Source organism: Mobula hypostoma, chromosome 2 (assembly GCF_963921235.1).
Source record: "Mobula hypostoma chromosome 2, sMobHyp1.1, whole genome shotgun sequence".
Classification (NCBI taxonomy): domain Eukaryota; kingdom Metazoa; phylum Chordata; class Chondrichthyes; order Myliobatiformes; family Myliobatidae; genus Mobula; species Mobula hypostoma.
This window is the reverse complement of record NC_086098.1, coordinates 242,877,964-242,899,367: the sequence shown is the minus strand read 5'-3', so window position 1 is coordinate 242,899,367 and position 21,404 is coordinate 242,877,964. Positions and strand designations below refer to the sequence as shown.

The 21,404-nt window shown below is 43.1% G+C and overlaps 1 protein-coding gene across 3 annotated transcripts in view; it reads left to right on the top strand.

The window, feature by feature from the left end:
- ash1l (ash1 (absent, small, or homeotic)-like (Drosophila)) overlaps positions 1-21,404 on the top strand; it is a 407,803-nt gene that overhangs the window by 266,325 nt on the left and 120,074 nt on the right. For all 3 annotated transcript variants that reach the window (XM_063041849.1, XM_063041850.1, XM_063041848.1), the window contains 3 exons: positions 1,112-1,814; positions 6,828-7,007; positions 11,509-11,603. In XM_063041849.1, the coding sequence (XP_062897919.1) occupies positions 1,112-1,814; positions 6,828-7,007; positions 11,509-11,603 (978 nt within the window). The remainder of the gene's footprint in view (positions 1-1,111; positions 1,815-6,827; positions 7,008-11,508; positions 11,604-21,404) is intronic.

The following is a 21,404-nucleotide window of genomic DNA, read 5'->3' as shown; positions in this document are numbered from 1 at the left end:
TCAGTGACCATGTAAAGTTCGCCTAGCACTTTCCCAGCCTGTCGCATTGAGCTACTAGCAGCTGGAATGTGTATACAAGCAAGAATAATGAGGGAGCCCAGGTGTCTTGTCTCTGTCATCTGGCCTTTGTGCTGCTGCAGCCCAGCTGATCATATCCTGGGAAAGCAGAGAGCATGGGCTTGAGAGCGTTCAGAGACCCTGGTTCAATCTCTGTAATAACTATGAATTTCCACACACGCAGTCCTTCCCATTGCTCAGGTTTCCTCCCACATCCCAAAGGCATACACCACAGCTAATTGGTTACTGCAGGCTGTCCCTGCTGTAGCTGGGTGTTAGAAGAAATTGAGGTGAATGGGAATATTAGAGAGAAATTTTAAGGTGGCACAGTAGCATAACAGTTAGCATAATGAAATTACAGCACCTGCGACACAGGTTCATTTCCACCTCTATCTGTAAGAGGTTTGTGCGTTCTCATCCTGACTACATATGTTTTCTTCCTCTTCTCTGGTTTCCTCCCACATTCCAAAGACATAGGTTAGTAGGTTAATTGGTCACCTAGGTGTGATTGGGCGGCACGGGCTCATTAGGCTGGAAGGCCCTGTTACCACGCTGTATCTCAGCTTGCCCATGCTGTATCTCTAAATAAAGGCTTCAGCTTGCCCATGCTGTCTTCCCAACCAGCAGTCGATATGTCTGAGTTCCAGAACAGACTGCACAGCTGAAGGCTGGTTGGTCAGAGCGCACGAGTGCTTTCCCGTTGGGCCAAAAGGGGCTGTTACCAGACTGCATCTCTAAATTTAAAAATAAAAATTAATTTCAAGTTTATTGCCATTCAACCATACACATGTATACCAACAAATAAAACAACAGACCAAGGTGTACAATATAGTACATAGAACTCACATACCATAAATAAGGTGCATGACACATGAAAACATGGCGGCTCGGGATTGATGAGAATGCTCTGAAAGCAGAATTAAACTTGTTGTGTTGTACGAAAAATATTCAAAATTAATGGTGCAAGTTCCTTATAGAGAAGTACAAGGGTCAGAACTGTTTCTGGAAATGTATGCAAACCTGCCCTTCTAATCAGAATTTATTCCTTTTTCAGGCACAGGATTGACATCCCGAGGTACAAAACTAGGAAGTCCAGTAGAGGAAGCTATTGAGAATGTCATCCAGCGTGTGACACAAGATGGTTCCCAGCAAATGGCCATAGAGAAGACAATAGAAGATGTCATAGCCAGTGTAACGGTTACTCACTCTGACAGCCCCCTAACCCCTCTCTCGGGCAAAAGCTACAGTCAAGAAAGGTGCCAGAACAAGCGAGCAGAAACCCCCCCTGCCCAGTCTGTGGGAGTAAATGACTTCCCGGAGAACAGTCAGTTATCTCCCGATAAACAGACCATAGCAGCCAGCCACCGACTTAAGAAGGATCGGATTGAAGCCATGCAGTGTCAGGCAAGGAGAATGTGCAATTTTGACAAAATATTAGCCACCAAGAAGAACTTGGATCATGTCAACAAGATTCTGAAAGCCAAAAAATTGCAGAGGCAGTCACGGACAGGTAACAACATCATCAAGCGTAAGCGGGGCAGGCCCCGGAAGAGGGAGCTGTGCCTCCCTCTGCCCATCGCGGCCCCTCCAACCCCTCCAGAAGCAAACAGTTTTCCCAAGGAGCAGAGTGAGAGCGCAGAGAAGGCCAGAGAGCCCGACACAATCATGGACGTTATCGAGTCAGTACTGCAGAGTGTGAACCAGCAGCAGTCGGAGCACAGGAAGGGGGTGAAGCGGAAAAGGCACTGCGAGGATGAGTAAGTCTCGAACCTTGCTCCAGTCTCTGGGCCGTTGAATGGTTAGACGAAAGTTTTTACATTTCGGACACGTTGCTTGAAAGGATACCCTTGATATGTTATGACCCATAGAGCTAGGGCTTTTCTCTTTGGAGAGGAGAAGGATGAGAGGCAATTTGATGGAGGTGTACGAGATGTTAACAGTGCCACAGTGGGCTGTGGAGACTAAGACATTGATTATTTTTAAAGTAGTTTTTACGTTCATGATTAGTAAGGATACCAAAAGTTATAGAGAACAAGCAATGGAAAATAGAGTTAAAAGAGGAAGTAGATCAGTCATGACTGAATGACTAAGCAGGCTCGATGGGCCAAATGGCCTATTCCACTCCAATGGCTTATGAGAGGCATAAATCGAGTGGACAGCCAGTGCTTCTTTCCCAGGGATGGAAGTAGTTAATAGATGTTGGGATGAAATGATAATGGAATGTCAGAGATAGTTTTTTTTTTACACAGTGTGTTCGGTATGTGCAACACCAGGGGTAGTAGTAGAGTTAGATACATTAGGGACATTTCAGAGACTATTAGATAGGTACATGAATGAAGTAAAAATGGAGAGCGATGTGGGAGGGAAGGGTTAGATGGGTCTTGAGTGGGTTAAAGAATCTGCATAACATCATAGGCCAAAGCACCTGTTCTATGCTGTACTGTGTTCTATGTTGGGAACCAAGCACTGGAAGATGGGATTTGCCTGAAGGTTCCTTTAGGCCAGTGTGGACCCAGTGTGTCTTTGTGTCTTGTAAGAGTCTGTGATTTTCCACCCTCCTCACCAGGAGGTGTTGATCTCTTTGGAGGGTGAGGTGTCTCCTACATGGGGACTGGGCTGCACAGTGTTACTTCTGCCTTACAGCTCCAGGCAATGGGATTCAATCCTGACCTCTTCTGTCTCTGCGGAAACACAAGAGACTACCGATGTTGGAATCTGGAGCAATGAACAATCTGCTGGAGGAACTTCTTCTGTGAAGGGAAATGGACAGTTAACTATAAGACCATAAGACATAGGAGTCTGCTCTACCATTCCATCATGGCTGATCCCAGATCCCACTCAACCCCATGCACCTGCCTACTCACTATATACTTTGATGCCATGACTAATCAGGAAACTATCAGCTTCCATTTAAATATATCCACGGACTTGGCCTCCATGGCAGTCTGTGACAGAGTATTCCACAGATTCGCTACTCTCTGGCAAAAAAAAAATTCCACCTTACCACTGTTCTAAAAGATCGCCCCTCAATTTTGATGCTGTGCCGTCTAGTTCTGGACACCCCCACCATAGGAAACATCCTCTCCACATCCACCTTATTTAGTCCTTTCAACATTTGGTAGGTTTCGACAAGATCTCTCTCTATCTCCCCCCCCCCCCCGACATGCTTCTAAATTCCAGTGAGTACAGCCCCAAAGCTGCCAAATGCTCCTCATATGTTAATCCCTTCATTCCTAGAGTAATCCTCGTGAACTTCCCCTGGACTCTCTTCAATGACAACACATCCTTTCTGAGATATGGGGCCCAAAACTGTTGACAGTGTTCTAAGTACAGCCTGATTAGTATCTTATAAAGACTCAGCTTTACAGGTTTCCCCTGCTATCCGAAAGTAGAGCATTCCTATGAAACCTTTCTTAAGCCAAAATGGCGTAAAGCGAAGAAGCAATTACCATTAATTGATATGGGAAAAATTTTTGAGCATTCCCAGACACAAAAAATAACTTACCAAATCATACCAAATAGCACATAAAACCTAAATTAACACCAACATAGTAAAAGCAGGAATAATATGATAAATACACAACTTATATAAAGTAGAAATAATGTATGTACAGAATAGTTTCACTTAGCAGAATCGGGAAGATTTAGCCAAAACCGATTTGGAGAAAAAAAACAGCACGTACACACATGCGCACACACCTGCCCATGCAAGGCTTCACGGTCATGGTAGTCTTTCCTCGGGGTAAACACAAGTTAAAAGTGGGTGCGTTTTTTCGTAAAAGCGAAAATCCTCTTCGGATTTCTTTTGTTATCAAAAACAGGTACTAAAGTTGGTCTTTCATAAAAGCGAAGTGGCAGAAAGCAAACTTTCGTAAAGCGGGGAAACGCCTCTATCTCCTCACTTTTATATTCTATTCCCTGTAAAATAATGGCAACATTGTATTTGCCTTCTTTACCACAGACTCAACCTGTAAATTAAATTTCTGGAAGTCTTGCACGAGGACTCCTAAGTCTCTCTGCACCTCTGTTTGAATTTTCTCCTCATTTAGATAATAGTCTGCACTATTGTTCCTTTTACCAAGATGCATTATCATACTATAGTGGAACAGACCAGATGAAGGGTGTCAACTTCCAGTACCTAATAGAGAGTCCATTGAGTGTATGTTCATGGTCTTCTGCTGCTGTAGCCCATCCACTTCAAGGTTTGCTGTATTGTGTATTCAGAGAACGTGTGGTTATTTGAGTTACTGTCACCTTCCTGTCGGCTGAATCAGTCTGGCCATTCTCCTCTGACCTTTCTCATTAACAAGGCATTCTCACCCACGTAACTGCCGCTCACTGGATTTTTAATTTTTCACACCATTCTCTGTAAACTCTAAAGATTGTTGTGCGTGAAAATCTCGGGAAGTCAGCAATTTCTGAAGTACTCAAACCACCCCATCTGGCACCAACAATCATTCCAGTCAAAGTCACTTAGATCATATTTCCTCCCCATTCTGATGTTTGACTTAACCAACAACTGAACCTCTTGACCGTGTCTGCATGCTTTTATACATTGAGTTGCTGCCACATGATTGGCTGATTAGATATTTGCATTGACAAGCAGATATGCAAGTATACTTAATAAAGTGGCCACTGAATGTATGCCTTGCACTGTGGAATTGGTGGTTAGCTTGAGTCTGTGGTTTATACCAATGTTGTTGCTTCAGATCATAAAGAAATTTGCCTCACTCTCTCTCCCAAAGTAAGCTGCACTGCCATTCTTCAGAACTCTTCTGCAATTGGCCCAGGAGCTAGCAAAGCTTGCCAGAATCCAACAGGCAAGTCAAAATATCAGTCAAGGGTGAGATTTGAAACGAATTCAAGTTCTCTGGGTAACTGGCCTAACAAACTCCATTGAGTGAACAGTGAGTACAGGCTGGCCCTCGACCAGGAATGTGTGGACTGTGGGCCCTCGAGCTCTGACAGTCTAACCCTTTTCAGCTCTGAGCCCATTTGCATTTGCGTTCTCTGTGGTGTTCCTTTTGAATATTGGACATCTAGACAAAAGACAAGGCTGCTTTTGGCATTGTGGCTTTGTGGGTAGCTGAATCCGAAATCAAAGCGCCTGAGATCTGTTAGTGTTTGCATTCTGGACTATCTGACAAGTAATGTTTTAAATTGCAAAAGAGACCCCCAAGACTTTGAATCTTTCTTTAAAATAATAAATTGGATTCCCCTGCCCCAGATTTTGAAATCTCGTATCTTAAGGTCAAAGACAAGCTGATACTGATTTTAAAGTAATTTGCTAGGGAGGCTCCATTTAATTGCTCTCTTATAGGAAAGAGGCATAAAACTTGTTGCTTCACATTTGTTTTATTAAGTGTTAATAGAGCAAAGAAATTTGACAAATAGACAGTAACAGGAGCAGAAGCTAATAGCAGAAAGCATAACAAAAACTAAAATATAGTCGCTGCCTCATGGTCAGCTCTTTTTATACACATAGAAAAGAAATGTTCCATTCAGATTTGCAGATAAGAGTCAGCCAATCAGAAAGCCCCCATTCAAATAACGCAGCACCAGAGAAGCTTCGGGTCCTTTCTAGAATCATACACATGTAACCACGAGGGGACATACTGAACAACAGCATGTCCATACTGTAGTCACTAGGAAACATACTAAATAGTTACAGTTGTATTAAAAAAAATACAAGCAAGTAACTGTTAAACTGCAGAGAAAATAACAATTAATGTTTCAAAGGTTGCAAAGGTACATTTAATGTCAGAGAAATGTATACAATATACATCCTGAAATGCTTTTACTTTGCAAACATCCACGAAAAACAGAGGAGTGACCCCAAAGAATGAATGTCAGTTAAATGTTAGAACCCCAAATCCGCCCCAGCTCCCCTCTCTCCTGCATGTAAACGGCAGCAAACAGTGATCCCCCCACCACCCCGCCGCTGGCAGAAAAAGCATCAGCACCCACCACTGAGCACTCAAGTGTGAGCAAAGCAACAGCAAAGACACAGACTTGCAGTTACCCCAAAGACTACTTGTTCACCTGGTATTTGACATAACACAGGCTCGCTCTCTCTCCTGGCAAATGTGTGTCATGCTGCAGGGCCATACTAGTATTGCTTGCTCTCCATGTTGAAACTATTTCATGTCTTCCTCTATTTTGGATGGCCGTAAACTGGCTGAGCAACTTGCTCATCACAGCAAAAGGGGAGACGTAATAAACAACTCGCTGGTTTACAAAGTTAAAAGTCTGTAGCGTCACTTTTTCCGAGCTCTGTGCCCATAGATCTTGGGTCTCTGAGCACACAGCCTTAGATCTTCCATCTCCCACAGCACACCAATCTCCTGCCCGGACACTGACCTTCGATCCACCGGTCTCCAGAGCCACCAGATCTCGGCCCTCTGAAGGTGAGCTGAGCTCTTAGGCCGTGCCCTTGGTTTGCCAAACAATGGCCGGTTGTGAAACCCTGAGAGCAGGTCCCATTCCCGCAAAGAACAGTAGTCAGCGTGTAACTCCAGATCAAGGTCTTCAAAAGAGCCCTGAAAGGGAAAAATAGAGATATTAAAATGGAAATAGAGCTCTTTCCGAAGATGCAAGCAGAGGAGTCGCAGTTAGGCGTCATTAATTCTCTTAACCAGTCTAATCTAAGAATTAAACAGTCCAATCCAATATCTAGTTATAATGATGTTAAATATTCCATGATAGATGGTGAATACCCTGTCACGGCAGGTGTTAGTATTAAAACTTGCTGCTTTGTTTCCTGCAACCAGCTCCCCCGAGTTGTCCTCCGAAGTGGCTGGCCCAGCAGATACTGCAGAGAAGACAGCATCACCGGAATCTGCAACACCGCCTCCTCAACCACCCGTCCAGAGGGAAAGGAAGGCCCCTCGTCCTCCAAAGAAAAAATACCAGAAGGCAGGACTGTACTCTGATGTCTACAAGGTCCCCGAGTAAGTGTACTCAGCAAAATCTTATATTGCTTTTCTTTTTGAATGTCCCAGATTTGTTGTCTTTTGAAAGCATACTCTTTGGCCGTCTCAGGTAAATACGTTAGAATCTCTGTGAAGTGCATGTGTACCATACTATAAAATATGAATCCTGGGAATGGGTCGTACAGCTCAGATGATGATGGGTAAAGCTCGCTGGTTGTCCCCAGGATACAGTAAATTTCTGAATCATGAACCTTTCACTCTGTTGGTGCTCAGGGAGTGACAGTAGTTTTTAAGGCAACACACACAAAATGCTGGAGGAATTTGTTGTTCTTGTTTAAGATGGCGCTGGTGAAACACAGCAACGCCTTACTGGCAGCAAACAAATCTACTGACTACTCTATTACTAAAACAGATACCAGCATGGATACACTATGTGGATAGCATTTTAAAAAAGTGGTATAAAATACTTACAGTACAGTGACGGGGTTAACAAATAGAGGTGGGCATGGTGGAGTAACTGGAAGGTTGGTCAGATTAACTGCCTGGGGGAAAAAAATTATTAAAATGTTGTGAAGTTTTTGTTTTAATGGTCCTATAGTGCTTTTCAGTAGGGAGCTTTTGGAAAAGGCAATGATAGAATGGCCTGTTACTGTGCTGAATCTCTAAATAAAATCAATGAAACGTAAAAAAGGAGAGTAATACAAAAATATAAAGTCAGAGACTAAAGTACATATAAAATATGCATGGATATATAAATACCAACATGTATTTACAATTTAAACAGCATTATAAAAAGAGGTATAAAGTGCAGTGACAGGGGTAACAGATAGCGGGGGCTGGGAATGGAGCGAACTAGAACGGTTGATCAGATTAACTGTCCGCAATGATTTTTCTTGCCCACTTCTTTGTCCTGGACATAAACAAGCACAGCTATAGCTGAGCCATTGGTGATGCTACCCTGCTTTGCTCATCTCTTGAGGTAAGCAGCTTGCTTCCCAGTCTTCAGTATCTCCCTGAATTGGGGCACAGTACTCTCCTGGCAAATGTGTGTCATGCTGCAGGGCCACACTAGTATTGTTTGCTCTCCGTGTTGAAACTATTTCATGTCTTCCTCTATTTTGGATGGCCGTAAACTGGCTGAGCAACTTGCTCTTCTTCTCTGCTCAGAGTACACGATGGCGTTTGGTGCACACATGAACACCGCACTCCCCGATTTATTGCTGACACAGGCTGCAGGTGAGAAGCAGGGAACAGAGGGTTTCTTGCTTCACCCTCTTGTTACACACGCTTATTATGGCTCACTGATTTTCCTGCCTCAGTTCATTGTCAGTTGAGTCAGAAATGCAGAATAGAATAACTTCTTTCCCTCCCCTCAGGTCATGTTGGTTTATTACATCCCTGGTGTTTTTACTGTGGACCCAGTGGGTAGGTCAGAAACAAGCTTGTCACTGAATTTAAGTTTTAAAGATGAGTATTAAAGAATGAGTAGTGCAAATGAGAGGTAACTTCATAGAGTTATAAAGATGATAAGAAACATGGATAGTGTGGACAGCCAGAGACTTTTTCCCAAGGCGAAAATGACTAATATAAGGGGGCATAATTTTAAGGTGATTGGAATACAGAGGTAACAATTACACAAAGAGTGGTAAGTGCATGAAATGGTGGTAAAGGCATCATGAGCAGATACGTTAGGGGTATTTAAGAGACTCTTAGGCACATGGAAGAAGGAGAAATGGACGCTATGTGGGTGGGAATGGTTAGATTGATCTTGGAGTAGGTTAAAGGTTCGGCATAATGTGGCTTGAAAGGTCTGTACTGTGCTGTACTGTTCTGTGTTCGATTAGCTACTGTTCTGTGTTCTATTAGCTTTATCTGTCACATGTACATAGAAATATACAGTGAAATGTGTCATTTGCGTCAGTGACCTACTCAGTCCAAGGATTGTGTTTGGCAGCCCACAAGTGTCACTATGCTTTCAGTGCCAACATAGCATGCCCACAACTCACTAACCCTGACCTGTAGGTCTTTGGAAAAATGGCAGGAAACCGGAGCAACTGGAGGTAACCCACACAGTCATGGGGAAAACATACAGACTTCTTACAGAGCACGGTGGAAATCAAACCCTGATTTGTACTTGCTGGCACTGTTAAAGTTTTATGCTAACCACTATGCTACCGTACCTCCAGCTGCCCATTGCCTGCCTGTACTCTACCAAAAGATTACTGGCCTTGTTTACATGATTCTCCCTTTTATTTCTGACTGTGGACGTAATATTCAAAATCAATTTTTTTTTCCTCCTTCATGCTAGAAGAGGGTCTTCTGTAACATTGGCTCTGTAGGACAGCTCCAGTAATCTGGCATCTGATTGTTTAGCTGCCCTGATGACTGGCATCTGGCTCATTTGCCAGTCCAAATGTGAGCCACTGTTTCAGTATGAGGTTAGGGCCAGGCTCCAGGTGGTTGGCTGGGTTCGTGGTTGCAGTTGGAAAATCCAGGGTGGTCAGAAATGTTGATAGATTTACAGCTGGATGTCCTACTTCCTTAAACTGATTGGAAAATTATTACACTGCTCTGTAACATGTAAATAAAAGTACATTTGGGATGATTGGGAATAACATACAGTAATCTGGAAAATTGCATCTAGTGATATTGATCCGGAGGTTCTTTGGAAGTCAGGAATGAGGCGTAAAACTTGGTGATTATGGCTGTTTTATGCATTATGAAACATACACGAACAATGAAAAGGACAAAAAAATTGTGGTGGTCTCATATTCAGTCTAGAGGTAACAGCATTCCAGTGATAACAATTAACCTATGAAATAGCCAGAAACAAATGGCTGCAGAAAAACTGAGGAAGTACAGATTCAGCTATACTACGATTACTAGTAAAAGTCCTGAACAATTGCACATATATTGGTGATTATATGAAAATACAAGAAAGCATAGGAAAGATAAAATACAAAAATAACAGTACTACTACGTCGACTCAGGCCTAGGGGGTGTCGGACTCTCCACTTCTCCCTCTCCCTCATCAGTGTGTTCAGTTCATCTACATTAAAATAACAGTGCTACACCCTAGTCCAACAAAAATCTACGTCCAGCATGACAAGGCTCATAATAAATAATAATCAGTGTTTTGGACTCTCGAGTATTACACCTGCCACTAATGGCTGCCATTGTTGCTTTTAAAGTTGTCCATCTAGTGACCCCCCCCCCCCGGTATGGGCATTGCTGCGGACTTCCAGTGTTATTCTTGAGAGCAGCTTTCAAAAATCATTTGTGTGGCACTGTTGTCAAGAATTTTGGAACCAGCAGCAGCTTTATACCTGCGGCTGTGGAAGGTGGTGTTATAAAAGTGTTCCTAGCAAATAGTGCCATTTTGAATGCTGTGCTTACTAAGGTTGCACTCCTATGTGACATTGCAGAAGAAACCATTGGCAGTCATCAAGGTTACAGGCTAAGGGTGAATGGTGAAATATTTAAGGAGGACCTGAAGGAGTATCTTCTTCACTCCTTCACTCAGAGGCTGATATGAGTGTGGAACAAGCTGCTAGCAGAAGTGATGGATGGGGTTCAATTGTAACTTTTAAGAGAAGTTTGGATAAACACATGAATGTGAGGAGGTATGGACGGCTATAGTGCAGGCGCAAATCGATGAGACTAGGCAGAATAACAGTTCGGCATGGACACGGTGGGCGGGGGGTCTTTTTCTGTGACTCGAAGGACATGGGATTATGATAAAAAAGGAGAAACTTAAGGAGATCTGAAGAGCAGGATTTTTCACATGGAGGCATTATCTAGAAGGGGGGTTCCCAATCATTTTAAGCTGTGGATCAATACCATTAAGCAAGGGGTCCATGGACCACAAGTTGGGAACTCCTGATGAGCTGCCAGAGAGCTGGTAGAGTCAGATACAGTTAAGATGCATTTGGAGAGGTATTTGGATAGGAAAGGTATAGAGGGACATGGGTTTAATGCAGGCCAATAGATTTAGAGTTGGTAGGCATCACGATTGACATGGATGAAGTGTGCTGATAGAGTCCATTTCTGTACCATGTGAGCTATCAGTGCTAGTGAATCTATGTATTCCATAATCTGCTGTGCTGTAGCTGTCTTTCTTTTCTGTTTATTTCATAGGATTTGCCAGCAAGTTGGCCTGTGCGTATTACAACTTAATCCAGTGTCAATAAAACTGATAAGAAATTAGATTTGGAGCTTGTTTCTTCAAACTTATTTGGGAGTAAACTGCTGGGACGATGGAAAGTGCTGCTTAGAGAGGTGGCTGTAAAACGTTCTTGTAAAATGGTGCTCTTCTTGGGATGTTGCTCTTTTGTGTGCAGACGCGCTATAGTTAATGTATTCAGAAACTTTTATTCACTGCTAGCATATGTAAGAACCGTGGGGGAGGCTGCAGTAGTGGTATTATTGCACTCTGTTCCCTGATGAATTTAAATAACATTTATAGCTTTGCATAGTAAAACAAATGATTCATTTGCTAATCACCAATTCTGTTCTTCAGTCCAAAAAGCCGGCTGATTCTCGTGAAGAAGGAGAAGCTGGAGTACGTTCCCGGAGAGCATGACTATGGGCTCTTCCCTGCCCCGATCCATGTTGGTGAGTCTTCTGGCCTTTACCAAGCTGGTTCTATTTAAGTTAGTGCCCAACAAAGAAGCTGTATCTTCTGTGATACAGGGAGCTGGGTCAAACAGTTGCTTTTGTTATTTTTTGCATAAAATAAGGGTCAGTAACTGTGCTTTCGCATTTTAAAAATTGCTGAGTTACAGGTGTCCCCCGCTTTACGAAACCTCAGTTACAAAAGAGCTACATTAGTACCCTGTTTTCGCTTTCAGAAGGTGTTTTCACTGTTACGAAAAAAAATCAGCGCGCGATAAAAGGCAGCGCGCGCCCCGAGCAGCCGCTCTCCCCAGATTCAGAATGGCATTCTCATCGGCATTGCTTAAACACATGCCTGTGAGCAGCAGTTTGCAAGATGAGTTCTATGGTATCGGAAAAGCATAGAAGAGCTCGTAAGGGTGTTACGCTTAACGTAAAACTAGACATAGTTAAGCGTTTCAATCGTGGTGAACGAAGTAAGGACAACGTGAGTTTGGCTTGTGGAAGCTGATGAATATGATGTTGAAGAGGTTTTGGCATCCCATGACCAAGATCTGATAGATGAAGAGCTGATGCAATTGGAAGAAAAAAGGATAACAATCGAAAGGGAATGCAGTAACGAACTGAACATGAAGCAACTGCATGAGATTTTCACTGCAGTGATAAAGCACGACTTTGATTTTGAAAGGGTTCGTAGGTTTAGGGGATATTTGCAAGATGGTTTGAGCCCTTACAAAGAACTGTGTGATAGAAAAATGTGCAAGGCTCAGCAGTCAAGCAACCCTTCCACATCAGCCACAGCAGACGACGAACCTTGATCTTCGACATCGAAGCGGGCAGAGATAGAAGATGACCTGCCTGCCCTAATGGAAACAGACGACACCCAGTGTCCCACTACCCCAACCCCCAGGCCACGGACAGATACCGATTCGCGGAGAATGCAGCGGTAGCCGGGAGGCACACAGCACATCTTTAAGAAAAAAGCTGAAACAAACATGCTAATTAATTAGGTGCAGCCCGGCATGTAATTGTCGGCCCAGATCAGAGATGACGCAATCGGAAATCAGCACTGATCTGGGCTGACAATTACGTGCCGGATGGCACCTAATTAATTAGCATGTTTGTTTTGGCTTTTTTTCTTAAAGATGTGCTGTGCGCCTCCCGGCTACCGCTGCACCCCTGCATGCTTCGCGGATCGGTATCGGTTGGTCGGCGGCATGGAGGGTGGGGGCCACTGCACCACCCCAGCCTGTGGCGACTCAGTCTAACATACCACCATCAACATGCTTGGTGCTGTCCCGATTCCAGTAAGTGAAACTACACTGTACATACATTATTTCTACTTTATATACGCTGTGTATTTTTACGTGTTATTTGGTATGATTTGGCAGCTTCATAGCTTAAAGGTTACTGGAGAGCGTGTTTTTGCCAACAGCGCTTGCGTGAGATTTTCTGCTGAGAGTGCTTGCGTGAGATTTTCGCTTCGGCGAACAGTGCCGGCAATGGTTATGGAAAAGTATTTCTACTTTATATAGGCTGTGTATTTATCATATCATATTCCTGCTTTTACTATATGTTACTGTTGTTTTAGGTTTTATGTGTTATTTGGTATGATTTGGTAGGTTATTTTTGGGTCTGCGAACGCTCACAAAATTTTCCCATATAAATAAATGGTAATTGCTTCTTCGCTTTACGACATTTTGGCTTACGAACCGTTTCATAGGAACGCTCTACCTTCGGATGGCGGGGGAAACCTGTACTTTGTTTTCATAATTCTAAGATCTTGCATCCAATCCCCATGAAGTTCAATTTAAGTTAGATTAAGGTAAGATTAGCTTTATTTGTCACATGTACATCAAAGCGTACAGTTTGTTTCAAATCAAGTCAGTGAGAATTGTGTTGGGCAGCCCACAAGTGTTGCCATGCTTCTGGTGCCAACATAGAATGCCCACAGCTCACTGACTCTAACCCATAAAGTCTTCGGAATGTTTTCATTAGATAAATAGACTTACTTGAAAATTAGTTCCCTTAACTTCCCCAGTTTGAACAGTTTCTATTCTTTCCTTGAGTATATTTTCATATCTGTAGAATGTATTTTTTTAAGATTTATTACTGATGTCTTTTGGTACTGTTACGTAACCGGCAACAATGAATATCAACTGAGTCAGGTTATATAAAAACAACCAAACATTTATTAAACACGGGTAAACAATAAAAAACAAATGGAACCTTAACTGGAAGTTAACCGCTATGCGGCCGTTCAACGAAACGTTACTCGGTACTGATTTTAAAGTGATAAATTCGAAAACAGTTCTTAAAGCGGTAAAGTCAAACACAGTTCTTAAAATAGTAAATTCGAAAGTCCAACAGATTTATACATTCAGTTGGGAGAGACTTCTCTGGAGAAGGATTTCTTCATGGACGCGACTTTCCTGCTGGTTCTGCCCAAAGGATTCACGATGAAGGAAATAAACGGCTTAAAACAACTGACCTTAATTTCTAGAGGGCACCTTGCATGAACTTCCTTGCTCTTTTGGCAAAAGTTATCTTCGATGCAGGTCGCTACTCCTTCAACGAATACTCAATAAGGTCGATCCTTTATTAAACTGCTGAACATTCCCAACTTTCTTAATCCTTCATATCCTGTACTTCGATGAAGTCTTCACTCTCCAATGTTACTGAGAAGATACACTAACAAACCTGGCAGCGATTGTCAAACTGCTGGCTCAGACTTCTGTATCTTTACATTAGAACATAAAACTCCATTTAAGATCAAAACTGCATCATACTGCAAATACACAGCGGAGCGGAGTATCTCATTAATGTTCCAACTGGAAAAACTAACTGCGTCACCTGAGGTCTTCCCTTATATACCCGTGGTGAACATGTCATCACGTGAGCTCACATCGGCGGGGAAATTACATCAGGTGACCTCCGAAAGACTATTACATCATTCTCACAAGTCACAAGATCTCCTTGAGGTATGTAACAGTACCAAATGTTGTAGCTCACTGGTTCTTGCAGGTGGTGAAGACTTCAATTTTTATGACCGACCATAATGATCCTGTGTATTGAAACTGAATGAGCATCACAGCATTTTTGCAAGGTTGTTTAAGCAAAGTGCAGGCCTTGAGCAGCATAATTTTTTCTGGCCATTCAAGTCCACAGATCAGTATTCTGTATTTTGAGAGGACTAGAATATAAAAGCAAAGATATAATGCTGAGACTTTATAAGATGTTGGTCAGCCCGCACTTGGAGTATTGTGAGCAGTTTCGGGTTCCGTATCAAGTTCAAGTTTATTGTTGGTCAACCATACACATGTATACCAAAAAATGAAACAACGTCCCTCTGGACCAAGGCGCACAACACAGTGTGTATAGTTATAGTCATAGTCATACTTTATTGATCCCGGGGGAAATTGGTTAACCTACACACAACACAAAGTACTATTACCACAAGTAAATTAACAAATAATATTCGAGAAGATTGACATTTAGCATGGGGTGCATTTATGACAAAAGTCAAAAAGTAAACAGTATAACGTTACTGCCGCATCTTAAGTGATGATAACTGGGCGGTGGCAGAGAATTCAGTAGTCTGGGCAAAGAAGCTGTCAAAAAAGGATGAGCTGACATTGGAGAGGGTCCAGAGGAAGTTCATGAGAATGATTTTGGGAATGAAAGGGTTAATGTATAAGGAGCATTTGGTGGCTCTAGGCCTGTATTTGCTGGAACTTAGAAGAATGATGCAAGGATTTCACTGAAACCTCTCAAACATTGAGAGGCCTAGATAGAGTGAATGTGGAGAGGATGTTTCCTATGCTGGAGGCCTCAAAATAGAAGGGCGTCCCTTTAGAACGGAGATGAGGAATTTTTTAGGGTGAGGAACCTGTGGAATTCATTTCCACATATGGCTATGGAGTCCAAGTCATTGGGTGTATTTAAAGCGGAGGTTGATAGATTCTTGATTAGTAAGGGCATCAAAGGTTAGAGGGAGAGGGCAAGAGAATGGGGTTAAGAGAGATAATAAATGAGCCATGATGGAATGGCAGAGAAGAGTCTGGGCCAAACAGCCTTATTCTGCTTTTGTGTCGTCTGATTTTATTGTCAGTATCTTGTCTTATGCATCCAGGGCTAGCATAGGTTGTAGAAAGTGTTGCTGTTGTGACTCGTGCATTCCATTTGATTTTGCATTGGGACCCTATTGTTTGAGATTAGCATTAATGCAGAGGACTTTATACATCTTAGGAAAAGGAGCAGCTATAGACCTTTGTTGCTATTCTGTCATTCAAAAAGATCATGGCTGATATAACTGGAAAGACTTTGATCTGCCATGTATCCATAAGACCATAAGGCATAGGAGCAGAATAAGGGCATCCAGCAAATTGAGTCTGCTCCACCATTCCATCGTAGCTGACTTACTGTCCCTCTCAACCCCATTCTCCTGCCTTCTTTCCGTAACCTTTGACACCTTTACTAATCAAGAATCTATCAACCTTCACTTTAAATATACCCAGTGATTTGATCTCTACAGCCACCAATTCACCACCCTCTGGCCAAAGAAATTCTCCTTATCTCTGTTCTAAAGAAACATACTTATTTTCTGAGGATGTGTCCTCTAGTCCACTCTTTGATATCTCTTGACATCTTTCATATCCGTAGTAAAACACACAAACTGCTGGAGGAACTCAGAAGGCCATGACTGAGGGACTGCTTTTATATCCTAACAGTTTGTTGATCTTTACTTTGAATATACTGGGTAACAAAGGCTCCACAACCCTTTTGAGTTGAAAATTTGTAAGATTTTGGTACCTGGGTAGAGAAATGTCTTCTCAACTTGATGCTGAATGGCTGACCACATGTTTTTTTGTATTTAGAGATACAGCACAGTAACTGGCCTTTCCGGCCCACCAAGAATGCATTCCTGCATTCTGACCAAGCCGTGACCAACCGGCCTTAAGCTGTGCAACCTGTGCTGGGAGTCAGAGCTACCAGCTAGTGTGGGCAAGCTGAGGCCTTTTATTTTAGCTTCATGTAAAGATACAGTACAGACACAGGCCCTTCAAGCCCAGCAGGCCGGCACTGTCCAGTCACCCCAATGTGTCCAGTTAACTTCCTAACCCTGTGGGAGGAAACCCACATGGTCAAAGAGAGAAGATAACGACCTTCTTACAGATAGCGACAGAATTGAAGTTGGGTCACTGGCATTGTAATAGCTTTAATCCAGCCACTACACTACCGTGCCATCCTTGTTTTGAGTCTGAGAGCCCTGTATCTTGACCACCTGGTCGGGGAAGATGGCATTTCTGCATCTACCTTGTCGGGTCTAATAGGCAATAGTAAGGTAGATACTTTTGTAAGCAACCATATACAGACAATCCCTGAGTGAAACCTTTGCCTCTCAAGTTCCTATTAAATCTCTTCTCTCTCACCTTAAACCTACCATCTCTTATTTTTATAAATTTGGGTGAGTATAGGCCCAGTACACTTATTGGTCTCTCCTCATGGGGCAAATTCACCAACCTGTGTCATTGTTACTTCACAAATAGCTCCTTTGGGTCAAGGACACTTTTGTAGGTATAGATTTGTCAGAGCCCCTGGTAAGGTGTCTTCATTCTGGTACTCAAATGATCTTGTAATATAAACCAGTGTTTCTGTTCAACATGTGCCGCAGCTGTGATTTGTAAGTATGCATATTCCTTACTTTAGCAGAAGAATAAAAAGGTAAAAAGGTACCTAGGAGTTGGGAGGCACCACCAGTCCCTTTTTGACAAAACCCTCCCAACTTCTCACTATATCCCTTCAATCGGATATAGAAATGCAGAGCTATACAGTACAAAAACAAGCCTGTCAGCCCTCCAAATCCAAGCCAAGCACTCAGCACTCATTTAACCTAATTCTTTACTAATCTCACCTTATCAAAGAAAAGCACTACAGATATTAAAGTTCTGAAGTAAAAACTGAAAATACTGAAAATGTCCCATGGATCGGGCTACAGAAAGAGTTGATGTTTTGGCTCCAAGAATTTTTGTCAAAATTAGGGAAGAGAAAACAACAAGTTAATTTCAGTTGCAGAGAATGTGGGGCAGGGATGGGTAGAACAAGGAAAATGCATTTACTATCTAAGTAAACACGGCAGTTATTATTGTCACAAAAGATAGTCCCTTTGTTCTGTGCATCTCTCCTCCATTTCCTTTGTAACTCAAACAAACTTTTTTTCATAACATGAGATTCTGCGGATGCTGGAAAACCAGAGCAACACATACAAAATTCTGGAGGAACTCAGCAGGTCAAACAGCAAATATGGAAAGCTCTTCTGGCATTTTGTATGTGATACAAACTTCTTTCTCCCCTTTCTGTTGAAGGTTCTTGGACCTGAATGGCTAGCTCTGTGTCTGTCCCCACAGATGCTACCTGGTTTGTTAAGTATTTCCACCATCTTCTGTTTTAACCCCATTTTAATCTCCCCGCATTCCCATGAGTTCCCCTGAGATTCCACCCCTCGTCTGCATACTGGGGCTGTTTACAGTGGCTGATGAATCTATCAAACCAGAGAGCAGCCAGAGAAATCCACACAGTCACAAGGAGAACAGACTAACTCCAGAGATGAATCCGATTCTGTCATGCAGTTTCACAGCTTGTAATTTATTTTGATTCTTAATATCATTTTGTTCAGAACATTTCAGCCTACTTTCCTTACTACCTTCTTAACTGTGAACTTGTCCTATTCATCTCTCCACCCGAATGAGCATTTGAACCTGAAACTCTGCCAAATCCCTTCTGAATGTCAGAATTTCAAACCATAAGACATAGGACCAGAATTAGGCCATCTGGCCTATCAAGTCTGATTGCCTTTCAATCATGGCTGATCCTTTTTTTTCCTCCTCCTCAACACCAATTCCTGGTCTTCTCCCCATAACCTTTGATACCATGTCCAATCAAGAACCTATCAATCTCTGCCTTAAATACACCCAATAACCTGGCCTCCACAGCTGCATGTGGCAACAAATTCCGCAAATTCACCACCTTTTGGCTAAAGAAATTTCTCTGCATCTCTGTTTTGAAAGGGCGCCCCTCTATCCTGAAGCTGTGCTCTCTTGTCCTAGACTCTCTCACCATAGGAAACATCCTTTCCACATCTGCTCTTTCTAGGCCTTTCAACATTCGAAAGGTTTCAACGAGATCGCCCCCCCATTCTTCTGAATTCCTGCGAGTACAGACCCAGAGCTATCGAACGTTCCTCATATGATAACCCTTTCATTCCTGGAATCATCCTTGTGAACCTCCTCTGGACCCTCACCAATGCCAGCACATCTTTTCTAAGATGAGGGGCCCAAAACTGTTCACAATACTAAAGGTGAGGCCTCACCAGTGTCTTATAAAGCCTCAGCATCACATCTTTGCTCTTGTATTCTAGACCTCTTGAAATGAATGCTAACGTAGCATTTGCCTTTCTCACTACCAACTCAACCTGCAAGTTAAACCTTACCATGGGAAATTCAAATGAATAATAAATTTAGACACGTGCACACTGTTTGTGTGGAACTGCCCATGTTCTTACTACACAATCAAAAAGTAGGAATTGGTGGTGTTATTAATGATTTTGGAGAGGTTCCTTTCTCTCCAAGTGCCATCAGTTAATTCTCTGCTCACTGCAGACGCCATGTGTTGCAGATCACACTGTCGTCGTGTTTGTACAGAGCAGGTGCCAGATGATGCGACGGCAGCTGTGTGAGCTAGATGAAAAGTGGTAACAGTTGATCCTGCACTTGCTCTGTGACGTGTGAACTGAGAATGTGTAAATGGATGGTTAGCTCAACACCCAGATCCTGGCACTAAAGCAGCGATCAAATTCTGCTATGAGTAGGGAAAGCTCCACACTGTTCCATCTGTTCAGAATTTGAGACTGGGCTGGTTTTTCTTGAGACATGAGAGTGCTGGAGTGAAACAAACAAACCTCTGGAGGAACTCAGCGTGTCACATAGAATTGTAGAGAGAAATGGACAGTCAACATTTTGGGTCAAGGCTTTTCTTCTGGTCTCCAACAGTGTCCCATGTGAAGGAGTTCGACCCAAAACTTCAACTGTCTATTACACAGAACATAGAATTTTACAGCATAGTGGAGGCCCTTCAGCCCACAATGTCGTGTCACTCTTTTAACCAACTCTAAGATCAAGCTAACCATTCCCTCCTAGATAACACTCTCATTTTTCTATCATCCAAGGGCCCATCTGAGAGTTTCTTAAATATCCTTAATATATCTGCCTCAACCACCACCCCTAGCAGGGCATTCCATGCACCCACCACTCTCTGCTTAAAAACAAAAGTACCCCCCCCCCCAACCAACAGATTCTGGTTGACCTGCTGAGTTTCTCCGCATTTTATTTCCTGCCACAGTTTTACCTCTGTGTCCTCTCTATGGCCCCACTTATCTCTTACACCATCTCTTGCTGTGTGTTGTGAAGGGCTGTACCTCCTGGATTGAGCAATCTCCGGTGTCCAGGTAGGCTCGGCACTATCACAAGCTGAGGGGAGAGCCACGTCCTGCTCTCGCCCCACTCTACCCACCCCCCCGCCCCCCACTCTCCTTCATGTCAGCGGTTCACAGAACAGGACGTTGAGTGGGTGTTGGTCACACTAAACATGAAGCTGATATCTTGGGTTGTTTTCATAGAGGGTTGGAGGCTGAGGGGAAGACCTGGGGCTTTACAAAGGATTAGATTAGATTAGCGTATTTGACACATGTACAAAAAAACATGCTGGCACGTGGCCAAGTGGTTAAGGTGTTCGTCTAGTGATCTGAAGGTCGCTAGTTTGAGCCTTGGCTGAGGCAGCGTGTAGTGTCCTTGAGCAAGGCACTTAACCACACGTTGCTCTGTGACGACACTGGTGCCAAGCTGTATGGGTCCTAATGCCCTTCCCTTGGACAACATGGGTGGCGCGGAGAGGGGAGACTTGCAGCATGGGCAACTGCTGGTCTTCCATACAACCTTGCCCAGGCCTGCGCCCTGGAAACCTTCCAAGGCGCAAATCCATGGTCTCACGAGACTGACGGATGCCTATACAACAAAACCTTGAAACGTAACAGTGAAATGTGTCATTTGTGTCAATGATCAATACAGGAGGACTGTGCTGGGGGCAGCCTGTAAGTGTTGCCATGTTTCCAGCGCCAGTGTAGCATGTCCAGATCTTACTAACCCTAATCCATATGTCTTTGGAATGTAGGAGGAAACTGGAGCACCCAGAGGAAACACATACAGTCATGGGGAGAACATACAAATTCCTTACAGACTGTAAGAGGAACTAAACCCTGATAGTGATCACTGGCACTGTAAAGCTATGCGACCATACTAGGGTACGGAAGAGGTTTACCACGATGCTGACTGGGTTTGAGGGCATGACTGATAGACAAATTTTGGATTGTTGTCTCTGGAGCAACAGAGGCTGATAGAGTGAGAAGACGTAGTTCACTTAGGTTCGCTGATTGAGTACACATGGATTGATTCACAGCATTTTGGTATTTGAGAAGTAGACAATCAGCGATCGGGATTGATTGGCAAGAACAATTGAAAATAAGGCAGGGACAAGCAGTGCGGCCATTGTCGGAGTGAACAGTGTTAGAGTGGGGATTTTGAGGCTTAAGCTTCAGCAAGGACAGGCTCATGTCAGAGAAGGCGAGAAAGCTGTACATAGATTTTTTTTCCAGTTTGTTTATTGTTTTCTCCTTTATATTTGCACAGTTAGAACAGTAGGGATGCCAGGCAAAATAGTTGAATGCTCCTCTTGCAGGATGTGGGAAGG